The sequence below is a fragment of the Ursus maritimus genome, unplaced genomic scaffold (genome assembly GCF_017311325.1).
Source record: "Ursus maritimus isolate PB19 unplaced genomic scaffold, ASM1731132v1 scaffold_5, whole genome shotgun sequence".
NCBI classification, from domain to species: Eukaryota; Metazoa; Chordata; class Mammalia; order Carnivora; family Ursidae; genus Ursus; species Ursus maritimus.
In genome coordinates this window covers 959,656-972,398 of record NW_024426663.1, presented here as the reverse complement: position 1 = coordinate 972,398, position 12,743 = coordinate 959,656, and the positions used below count along the sequence as shown (strand labels likewise).

At 42.0% G+C, this 12,743-nt stretch overlaps 1 protein-coding gene across 3 annotated transcripts in view; it reads right to left on the bottom strand.

Moving 5' to 3' along the window:
* Nucleotides 1–12,743, bottom strand: part of EPB41L4A (erythrocyte membrane protein band 4.1 like 4A) — a 240,970-nt gene that overhangs the window by 111,744 nt on the left and 116,483 nt on the right. For all 3 annotated transcript variants that reach the window (XM_040621976.1, XM_040621978.1, XM_040621977.1), the window contains exon 3: nt 3,638–3,689. In XM_040621976.1, coding sequence (XP_040477910.1) covers nt 3,638–3,689 — 52 coding nt within the window. The remainder of the gene's footprint in view (nt 1–3,637; nt 3,690–12,743) is intronic.

The window sequence follows — 12,743 nt, the reverse complement described above, 5'->3', positions numbered from 1 at the left end:
CTATGTCTGTGGAACCCCGAAGCCCTGTTCCTGGCATGCCGAAGACAGGTGACACCAGGGCCCTGCCCCTCTCCCCTCAGCTGTGCCTCCCTGGACAAGGCATTCCTTAAGGTAGAGCTTTTTTAAAAACTGAATTTCAAACAACTTTGTTACAACTTATCATTAGAGCTGATTCCATACGTTTGATTTCTATGATTACTTAATCAGGGTGCTTCTATTTCTGACAAATACACCTTTACCCCTGAACATAGATGTCAGGGAGGCACAGACTATTAAATATTTAGAAGAGCCAGGAAGTCCACGGTCTGCTGATCCGTCTCTGTCAATCAAGCTCTGTGTTGCTGAGCAGATGGGTGCGCCTGTGCCCGCAGGCCACGGGGCTGGGATCTAGGGGCTGGGATCTAGGGGCCGGGAGGAGCACACATGCTGTGAAGACAGTGCACAAAGGGAAGAAGGCCTTGTCCAGATTCCAGAGTTGCTTTCATTCTCAGCAACGTGACAGATTACACCCTATTGACCAAGCCTAGCCATTCCAAATGGGTTTAGTGATGAGCATTAAGCAAAAGTTTGAAAAATACACAATTAAAAACATTCAGTTTTGGCAAATTCCCTTTAAGGACTTTTGGCCCAAATCAGTCCTCTATTTCCCACTTGCATATAAAATGGTTTGTGTTCTAAATATAAGGCATCACTACCATTTGACTACATTTAATAATGTACAAAAATATTTCATAAACATGTGATTCTGAACAATCACCTGGTAACACAGAAAAGGCAGGTAAATCTCCAAGGAGGTAAGTAATTTGCTTAAGATCACAAGGTTGAGAACCAAGTTTGCTAATACCTGGAGTTCGGTACTTTCTGGCCACCGTTCCATATAGCCTCTCAGAGAAAAGAATTATAATACCTTCAGAGTAAGCAAACACTTTCACCTACATCACTGTTCTACAGACCCATCTAAGGCTATGGAAATGGACATTCTCGAGCAAGGATACATCTGATCAGATACTTTTTGGCTTCCTGTTCTAAGACACTATAAATAAATATCAGGTGCTGATAAAGCACATTCCTAAATTATTATTTTGAATGTGTATCTTTCAACAGACTCTACCTTTAATAAGTTAATCTTGTTTCACTTTAGCAAAAAAATACAGAAGCCAAAAACCAGAAACCCTCTAGTATACCTTTTGTGAGGACAAATTTCAAGGCCTTTAATAGATAGTAAGTCCTCCATGAGCTCAAGGAGAAATAAATCAAGACCCACCTATAAGAATCCTGGTGACCGGCAAATACTCCATCATTTTTACAGATATTCTTTCTGACTAATCTACTTGAGACGCGAGAGCCATTTTCCTTCATTAATTATCAAATTATTTCATGAGGTGAAATATAAAGATTATGTTTTCTTTAGTTACATCATCTTCCTTCAAGATCATCATTTCATTCTTAGTGTACATCAAATTTTTGACAGGATGACATTTATTTAGGATTAAAAAGCAGTTTCATTATAGATTACAGATATTTAAACAGATTATTTCATACCATATAAAGAAATAAATACTTCAAATGTGCTTAGGACCACTAATAATGCACCATAAATAAAATAATTTATATTTTTCTTCATCACTCAGATAGAAATCTCAACTTTTTAAATAAAAATCCTATGAGTTTGTTTTAAAATAATCATTCCTGACATTTTTCTAATTTTTAAATTGGTATTTTTTTTTTAAGATTTTATTTATTTATTCGACAGAGAGAGAGACAGCCAGCGAGAGAGGGAACACAAGCAGGGGGAGTGGGAGAGGAAGAAGCAGGCTCATAGAGGAAGAGCCTGACGTGGGGCTCGATCCCAGAACTCTGGGATCACGCCCTGAGCCGAAGGCAGACGCTTAACCGCTGTGCCACCCAGGCGCCCCATAAATTGGTATATTTTTAAGTACTTGGTTCAAATGGATAGGATAGACTTACTATATTATTATACCTGAATTTTTGGGAAAAGTACAGATTTCTAGATCCTGAGGGATGACACTTTTTAAATTGGAACTCCTACCATTTATATGTAGATACCTCACAGAAGTTACCTGCATTCATACCTAATTCCATGTACCGTCATCCCTCCCCCCTAGGCTTTTAGTAGGCAGCTTGCTCACTCGGGAAGAATACTAGAAATACGATGTACTAAAAATCAGAAGGCCAGGGCTCTGGTCATCCCTCTGCTACCAACTTCTCACCCAGGGCAAGTCATGAACCCCTTATGAATTAGAACTTAACTCCTGTGTAGGCTGAGTAGACAGCCTTGGTGATATCTAAGGTATATTCTTTGAGGGTTCTTTCTCAACCCCACAGGCCAGCCACAAACCCATTTCTGAAACCATCACCCAGTCTTTCCAGAAGGCTGACCCCCTAGCAGTTATGTTTATGTAACTTGAAGAAGCCCAGACATAGCTGAGTAGACTGAGGTGAGCCACTGACTCACCCTGGGCTGGTCAGATCCACCCTCCCATAGAACCGGGGCCTCCCGTTCAGAGACCGCCAGTCAACCTCTGCTTGTGGCTAGAGGTTTCCCCACAGACATGGATAAACAGAGAGAAACAAAAATGATGCTGACGTTCAGAGGAACAGTATCGCTGAGTTCCTGATGGTTCTGCAGTTCCTCGTTTCCCGCTGCTTTCTGAAGCACAGCTACATTCCTGCCCGTGGGGTTTGTGAGGCGCCCAATTTTACCACAGGGAATAAGCCGATAAACATGTGAAGTACAGATTCAGAATGGGGGCAATGAAGGCCCGAAGAATCTCCTACGTGGTTTAATGAGCACAGAGCTTCACTTCGGGATGATGAAAACACTTTGGAAATAGTGGTAATAGTTGCACCATGAATGTATTTGATGCCACTCAAAAATGGCTAACATGGTACATTATGTGTGATATATTTTATCATATTTTTAAAAGATAATTTTAAAAAACTACTCTTTTGCATACTTAAGGGTCACATGCATGCGCACACATATACATATACTTCTATAAATAAAAACCTGGGTTATGGAAATTGCAGTTACAGGATATGACCTTAATTATACTCTCAGTTACCTAGTAAGACTCATATTCGTAAAACCAAAAGGATTCCCTAAAAATAGATGGGTCCTTTCTGAAGCCATAAAAATCTTTCAGGACACAAGGGCACTCCTTATTACTGACCCAGCAAATAACAGTGTGAATGACAAAACCACTCCTTAACCCAAGAAACTCAAGCTCTTTAGAAGGTCAGATGTCTTTTTTTTTTTTTTCTCAAATCAATGCTTTTTTTTTTTTTTTCCCCCAAATCAATGCCTCCCTGACTTTTCTTTTTAAGGTGAAATTTTAAAGACAAGAAAAATTTTAAAATCACTGACAAGTCAAAGGCGAGCATACCCCAAGCAAAATTCAATATTAAGACCCACCACTTACAGCCTTTATTAACAAAATTTAATCAGAGTTTAGAGGAAAGTCTTGCAATGCACAAAACACCCATTTCCATATTCTGGTACTTGAGTACTAGTACTCATCCCTGGAGTACTAAGGCGTATTTCTGCACCCAACTAATCATGGACATGATATCATTTTCAAGGCACTTCTTAACAAAATTAACATTAAATACGTACTGTTGATCAGTTCTTTGTGTTCGGCAAGGGTTTTTGCAGGATCCAGCCAATACTGTGAGGGGGGAAAAAAGGGTAATTACAGAAATTAGTTGTTTTTCATTGGCCTTCACTTAAAGAATATTTGCAAGGTGTTATTTTAAACGGCATTTAAATAATAACTATTTAACTTATCACATATACACAGAAAATATATGTAAGAGCTTTCTGCAGCTAGAACACTGAAGGAACAATGAGGCTGACATTCGGAGAGAAGCAAAGAAGGGCAACAGTTGTTACAGGTTCTTGGTGAAGTTCTCATACTGATTGTAAGGTCAGTAACATCAAGGTGCTGCTGAGCAAGAAAACGATGGCTGCATAGAGTGCTCCCCACATCTCTTTCCAAAGTTCCCATCACAAGTGCCTTACAGTCATTTCTCCTCCTCAAACACCCTCACCCTCTTCACTTCTTATCCTATCCCTTACAGGTAGCACTGCTAGACATTAGGAAGAAAGCATATTAAGACAAACCCTCACTAAGTACGCACGAAAGGCAACTCGGTGCAGTGGCTGAGGGTCAGAGTCCCAGAGCACACCCTGTAGGATTCAGTGTTGACTGTTCCCTCGTCATCACCATGGAACTTGGAATAAATTATTGGACTTCTCCAAACCTTCCTCATAGACTTACTATGTGGATTAATACATTAATTCCTGCAAAGTCTTTAGACTCGTCCCTGGTTCATACTACATATGCAGCACTGCTAGTGAGCATTATTATCAAAGTCTGAAGGCCATTCTTATTAAACATCTTTAGCCAGTCTAAGGTACTTGCTTATGAATTCAAGTGAATCTCTAAGGAACAGAACTTCAGACAGTAATGGGAGAATTTTTGGCCCTGACTTCCTTTACATCTTACCTTTGTGAAATAAAATCACACACGCACACACACAAAAGGAACAGTAATCCTTCAGCCCTGTTCCTCCATCTGGGGGAAGAGCAAGGGAGAAACAATGGAGCACAGAGGGGGAGCATCGGGGATTCCACTGAAGTGCAAAGTGGAAGGGATTCCAGTGCCTTGTGGGTCAAGGGCTGGAGATCCCAAGGGCCAAACTTAACAGTTCCCATTTTCACATATTCCTAAATGAAGAAGGGGCAATTCTCACAGCAGGGAGTAGGAGCTGGCCCACCTTGAGCCACTTTATTCTCAGCACCCTTGTGTCTGCTATGGTGAAAACATCCACACTCCCCTGACACGTCTGGGTCAGGAATCGAAGGTCGAGGAAGAGTCCAAGAGAATCTTCCTGCCCAGTTCCCCTTTCCTTGCCCCTTGGCGAGGGCAGAAGTACTTGCTCTGTCGTACAACAGCTGTGAGTATACAGTGTAATTACAATCCCCTTACCGCTTATTCCTAACTACATAATGATTATTCACACTAAATGTATGTCACAGTCATAAGATTTTGTAACATTACTGAACTCTCCCTGTATACACCATCTTTGCTATTTGCCATTCATACAACAATTTCCATTTTTCAACTTTTTGAAAAGGTAAAGTATCCGATATATATAAGTATAGCAACTTATAATGCAATGTTCCTTATTCTGGTTCTTATCATTTCTCATTTTTTAAAGGTGCAGAATCTCTCACTTTTACAATAAAGGTATTTGAAGCAGAGGCTGTAATCTGTGAAGTGCTTTCAGAGCCCACAGTGATTAAAGATGTGGTTTTGGTGTGAAAATAATGGACCCTAGGGGGACGCCTGGGTGTCTCAGTCAGTTAAGCACCTGTCTTCAGCTCAGGTCACAATCCAGGGTCCTAGGATTGAGTCCCCATCAGGCTTCCTGCTCAGCAGGGAGTCTGCTTCACCCTCTGCCTGCCGCTCCCCGTGCTTGTGCTCTCTTTCTCTCTGACAAATAAATAAAATCTTAAAAATCATAAAAGTAAAAAAATATAATAATAATGGATCCTAAAAAAACATTAATTCATCCAAATAGAGTAAAATTAATCCAAATGTTAAGCTGTGTATTGCACACAGAACAGACCCTTTCCCTCTAAGTATATAAAGCAATGGATGCTTCCTAGGACATGGAAAAAAGTGGATGGAATGTGTCTTGCCATTTATGTTCAGTAAAAAGGTCTGACTATTCCTGGATAAAACCAAGGAGAACATACACAAATAAGCATAAACACTTGCATCAGGTTTCTATTGCTGCCTATTTATTATCTCCCAAGTTCTGTAGATCAGCTGGTTTCTTTGCTCCAAAGCCAAAAGCAAGGTGTCAGCCAGCTGAGGATCTGGAGGGTTACGGGCCATGACAGGCTCTTCCAGAGGTCAAGGCACACATAGTATCAGGCCTTACTTTCAGCCTTTACATCGCACCTACACATGAAGCCTTACCAAGTGCTTGAGACACGAAAGGAGAGTATGGAATGGGCCCCGGGTCTTACTACTCTCTGTCTAATCTCAACTTGAAACTAAAAGAAAACAGAAATTGGAAGACGGCTTCCTCCTCTCTCCTTCTAACATCATCATCCCTAGAAAACAAACTCTGCGGATTCTTTAAACCAATTCATTTTTTGTTTTGCTTTGCCTCCAGAATGTTTTTAAGTCATTAAAATAAAAAATAAAAATAAAAATAAAAAAACAAGGCAGGGGCCTGGTTGGTTTAGGTGTCCCTATTCTCAATGTCCACTCAGGTCTTGATCTCAGGGTTGTGAGTTCAGGCCCCATGTTGGTCTCCACAACTGGGTGTGGAGCACTTAGGAAATAAATAAATAAATGAACACCAGGAAGCTTTTAACTAAATGGAATAAAGACCAGTTAACATGGGGAAATTTTCCCCTTAATGATAATCTATATAATTTTAAAATAAATCTCTTTCCTTGACAGCAATCAGATTTGTGCAGTGAAAAAGTATAATAAAGATCCTGAGACGAGTTAGAAATTACAATTCTGCAGCCAAAAAGGGAGTCAGGACAGTCGAAGCCTGTTCCATCAGCTTGGTGCACATTAGATATGCTAGGCGTCAATCCACCACTCACCACGCACAAACCTCATTTGATCCAAATGGAAACCAGGGGTTACAGAGGTCAGACAATGATAAATGCCCCAGAACATAAATAATAAACATGAGCCACCAGGTTTCATAAGCTAACATCTTAAAATGTAAAACCCACTTACACTCAACCAAGGGAAAGAAATAACCTTGGAACCAAGGAGCCGTACTGTGATGGCCCTTGTCACCCCTCATTATCAGCACACAATCAAGCACAGCACATGTGTGATCACCACCAAACACGTCAGGCAGCTACCCCACAACCAAAAAGTAAAAAGGGCACAAAAATTTGCCAATGAACACAATCCCGCAGTTTTTTTTTTTAATTAGTTAATTATTTGAGAGCGAGAGAGTGCAAGCAGGAGTTGGGGGAGGGGCAGAGGGAGAACCAGACCCCCTGCTGAGCAGGGAGCCCAATGTGGGACTCGATCCCAGGACCCTGGGATCCTGACCTGAGCCGAAGGCAGACACTTAACAATTGAGCCACCCAGGCATCCTAACACAATACCCCAGTTTTAAGGGCCACATCCAGACTGTATCTAAGCTCTGAACCTGGGATATAATTCATTCAACACTTATGGAATACCGCAGTACAGGTTCTCTCTCTGTTGGGTCAGCCCTGTCCTGGGGCATGTGGGGAAACAAAGACCCAGCCCCGAGGCACTCACAGCCTAGCCGCAGACACAGACAAAGAATTACAATACAACATGCTAAGTGAGAGAATAACGTGTATGAGATGAATACGTATGAGATAATAAAATGATGTACTAAAAACATTAGCTCTGCAGGGTGAGTGTAGGAAGGCAACACTGAGCAGAAAAACTTCGAACAGCGGTCCATGACTTAAAAACGTCTCCAAAACACAGAAACAGAGAACAGAGCCTTAAACTCTTACAAAGAGGATGTCTATCAACTCAACAGCTCACAAAGCAAATGTATTTTTAAAATTTAAAAGCATTTTTAAGTGACAACACAGAACGTCATCTCCCAAGTCCTTTACAGCCGAGTATTACATTGGAATCGGTGCTGTCCAACAGCTAACAGACATTCCACTAAGAAATCATGTTCATAGAGGACTTCCAGAAAAAGCAAAGGTCCCTTCAGTTTTTTCATCTGCCCCGGATGGGGGGAGAGGGAACTGCGGGGGGCAGAGCCCCGCTCATTATGGGGCTGGGCTACAGAATGGCTTTTCTGAACTGCACTTCGGTGGGAAGCCATCGTGCCTACCTCAACTGTCACAAGGACAGACAGCCTCATCTCTCTCATCCTCTCTCAACATTTAAGCAGTTCATTCTCTAGAAAAGTCTCTCAATCACTTTTCTCCCTACCTTCCCCCTACCCTGCTATTTCAAGCTTACATCCCATAATTCGTATAACCACACAAGCTGGATTAGATCCTTCTCTGTAAGATGATAACAATGAACCAAAATGGAGCCCACTCCCTCTTCCTGTTTTCTACAGATAGCTTCCTAGCGCAGGACAACGTGAACAGACTGCAACCCAAGACCCAATCACTACGGAGTCAAGACAGTAGCCCTCCTTGGCTCTGGCCTTTGCCACGGTGCAAGAGGCAAGCAGTTAGGTGTCCTTACCACTTCAGTCCTGTCAGTCTTAATAACAGCACTTAGGAACCTGGGAAGCACTGACAGGCACAAGCTCCTTCTCACTCCCTGACAGTCTTGGCTAAACTCCCTGAGTGTCTTTCAGCCACCTTGGCTAATAATGTCTCAATTTCATCAATTTCCTAGGTAACAGGCTCAGAATTAGAATTTAAAACTCTAACACTGTCCAGTAAATCAATATCATAACCTTCAAAAGATAGATATTAAATCCACGTGCAACCGTTCATTTGACAACTGTTCTTTTGGAGTGTCCTAGAGTTCTAACAGTACAATAAGCCCTACAAACTTTTAGATAAAGCAATGACAGCATAAAGTAATAAAAGCTTTGCTGTACCTTATTTCACACTGGCTGTAATGTTGATTCTCCTTTGGAGAATTTAAGAATGATACAATGATATTTAATAATGTTTCCTGGAGATCAAAAAAAATAAAAAGGCTTTAAAAGCACACATAGTTTTTGTCAGTACAAAAAAAGCTCTCTCTTCATCTAAGGGAGCAGCATAAAAAGAGCTGACCATCCAGAGGGGACAACAGAGCCACAAAGATCTCAAAAAAATGGTACTACAGTTCATTCCTAGGGAGTTATAGGACTCAACATAATTTGCACATATGTTCCGAGAAATCCAGGACCGTGGTGATAGTTACTGTGCTTTTCCCAAAGCCTCTGTAGACAGATCCCATGAGCTCTAAGCAACATTAACAGGACATGGTTTTAATTTGCTCCTTGGTACAAATCACAGAAGCTTTAGGTCCTCGGGTAAAACCACCATAACAGAGTGAATGCACAGCAGGAACAAAACACGGGCCTGTCCTTGGGCAAGCTACATGGGGGCGGGGGAGGGTGGGCTGTAACTGGGCTTCATTTTTCAGTTAAAGTAGATTCCGATGTATCACTGTGGGATCATCTGGGTCCGCATGAAGTGTCACTGGCCCTAGGGACTCGTCCTCAGTTCTCATCCATGGACCCTGGCACCAATCTAAGAGCTATAGAAATAATGATAAAAAAAAAAAAAAAAGAAAGAAAGAAAGAACAGTAGTAATAGCCAGCAGTTATTAAATGCTTACCACGTGCCGAGCACCACTGAAGACTTTGCATATTTACTCAAGACTCTTACCCTCAACTACCAAGTCCTCTTTTCTCAGCTCACTCCCTCTACAGTTCTGATTCCACCAGGACACAAAATTCAGTGATCCTACTAGTTTTTCACAGTCCCTCTTTCCCACCCCCCACCCAGGTCCCCACTTTCCTCACGATCCACTGTAGTTATCACTTTCCATCTTCCTCATTTCTCCCGCACAATCTTCCCTCCAGAATAGCCACTGACAAACCCCATAGTTCTCTGCCTTCTCCATGCCAGCACCTGACAGACTGCTCGGAACTGGAGACTCGGATCGCACCACGACAGGTGGGCTTGTTTTAAATTCATCATCAATAACCCAAAGGGACCAAGAATCCTACCACATTTTATTCTTCCACTTGCCTAGGTAACTTCCCACTTTCTCCTCCACTCTTCTCACTCTCAGCTGATGATCGTGCTTATTTCATGGAGAAACCTGAAGCAACAGAAGACAATGTGCATGTCTTATGACATCTACCCAAGCTGCCTGCCTCTGTGCCGGCGTTCTGTCTTCTATTACTATGGATGAGGGGTCCCTGCTCCAATGAATCCCATCCCTTCCCATCAACTCAGGAACATGTTTCCGGCAACTTTCTGCCACCTATCCAGGACTAAAGTTTTCCTTTCTGTAGAATCATTCCTAGCACAATACATACCTTGATTTCTCCTGTAATTAAAAACAAACAAAAAACAATGCCTTTTTGACCTCTATATCTCCCGTTTCATTTCTGCACTTTAAAATAAATCTCTGGGGGGAAAACAGTTATTCTACACTATGTTTGCTCTTTCCCCTCTTGAACCCACTTTAGAACACACTCTACCACCTACTGTTAAATGTAGTGATGGATTCAGCGTCTTCACCCACTTTCTTCAAATGCATTGGTCATGTGGTTTCTAGGACACCTGTCCCTCTGGCTTCTCTTCTGACCTTACCTGCCATGCACACCTTCACAATGTCCTTTGCTGGTTGCTCATTATCTCCATAAGCAAGAGGAAGGCTAGATGACCACAGGCTCACATCTTACATCAAGGCTCATGCCTTTAAATTCCATCTAAGTACTGACAACTCCCAATGCACAGCTAGACCACAACCGTCTACTAAATCCAGCTGCCTACTTGACATCTCCACTTAAATGTCTACCAGAATCTCAAACTTTCCACGCCCAAAAGGGAATGATGACTCTACCCCCTCCTAGAAAAACCTGTTCTTCTGCAGTCTCCCACATCGCTGTGAATGATACAACACTCTTCCATTGGCCTCCGTCAAAACCTCTCTAGCATCTATCTCTTTGATCCATCTGCAAATCCTGTAGGCTCTATGTTGAAAATATAAACAGAATCAGGTAAATTCTCACCACTCCCAGACCCAAGCGGTCACTGCAGTTTACCTGGATTTCTTGAACAACTCCTTTAATGGTATCCCTCCATCTACCTGTGCACTGAAAGGAATTATTTTAAAACATAGATCAGATCACTTTATGCTCTGTTCAACATCCTCCAATGGTTTCTCTTCTCACTCAAAGTAAAACCCCAAGTCCTTATGATGGTCGATAAGGCCCTGCAGGATCTGGCCTCATTCACTTCACCCTCCACTGTGTGTTTTTGGATGAGGCAGCAGGAAGGACCTTACGGAGAATGTGAATGAAAGCCTGGGGCCCTCAAGGAGGCTGCTGGAAGGGCCTGAAGGAAAGCAAAGAGAAACCTGTTGGAAGCCGGAAGAAAGAGGACCTTACTCACTAAGGCAGAGAGTTTAGCAATGCTGTTGCCTGTGGCGACATGGAAAATAAAAGATGTCCCTAATGAGTTGGAGGATCCAGATAAGGAGACGTACAGGCAGACCATTCAAAGTGCCGACTGGCTTCTTTCGCTGCCTCCAATGAAATCCAAGAGCAGAGAGATAAGATGAAAAGGAACTCTTAAGTATAAAGAAGCCAGGACTTACTGGGTTTGAAAATAAAATTCTCTCCTCTCTCATGCCTAGATGTATCAGAAGGCAAACAGTGCTACAATTAAGAAACGGCTTCTGGGCAAAGATTGAATCCAGAGCGCTGTCAGGAAACCACGGATGTAACTGTAAAGTTTTATTAAGTCCTCAAAAACATCAAATATGATCCTTGCAAACTAGCAAAAGTTCCTCTAAGAATCTTAAGGCCACAGTTCCCCAAAAGCCTCACAAGGAATTTAAGGTACAGAAGAACTTATTTCAAAGAGGTTTGTGGGTGTTGCTTTGTCTAATACAGTTGGTTATAAATTGATTCATAAGAAATCCACAATCTTTTCTAAAAGAATTAAATCAGCTTGGGCTAAAAGGGACAGACACTACACACTGAAAAGAGGCCTTTGGATCCCTAATCTTCATCAGGCAAAAGGGGGCTGAGGACACTACTTAGCTGCTAACACACTCTACTTTTTATGGAAAGGGAAGGAAAACTCGAGAGAACAGAACAGAAAGCCCAGCCAACCCAGTCATCACAGTGAACACTCCTAGGCAGTGAGACCAAGATCTAATGAAAGAAATGGCTACATGTACCTGGCTGGATCTCAGAACTATTATGGACCAGTGACTGCTATGTGCCTGTGTCCCCCCATTCTAAATGGAGTGTCTCTACCAGTTAGCCTACCCTATGTGTTGAAGAGTAGTGGGGGAGGCGAGTGGACTTATCTTCCTTACCCCTTTAATTCACAGGTCTTCAGATCAAGAGGAACCAAACTAAAGGGGTTGAACTGAAAGAACAGTACCCAAGGGTCTGATTTGATGAGAACCTGGACCTCAAGTATGACCTCCAAGGTCACAATAAATGAGATTTGGGAAGACCTTGATAGGGCAGGTGCATTTTACATGTGGGAAGAATACAAATCACTCTTGGCCAGAAGACAGACTCCTGTTTTGAAACCTGTCTGCGAACTGGTTGACACTCTTCCCATCAAATGGTATAATCTCCTCTCTCTTCCTTTCCAATTTCCTAAAATGAAAATAAACAAGGTCTTAGGGGTGATAGATCCCATGAGTAAAGTGCTAAATTCTGTCGGTGGACTCTAAGACCTCAGTTTTGTGCAGCTCAGGAGACATTCGTTCTTTTTTAGTCATTTTTGTGTACATTTCAGATAACTGAAGTTGCTACCCACCTATTTCTAACGTCTGGATAAGTGAGGCATCACTGTTCAGATGATGGCATCATTCCATCTTGAAACAAAATCTTAAATCTGACATACTCTGAAACTGTAGTAATTAAAGTACACAGATGGTTAAGCTAGGGTTTGTTTAAACTCTGTTCTAGTAACTGAACACAAATGTCGCTTTAACTAACCATGTTCTTTGGAACAGAGGAGCCAA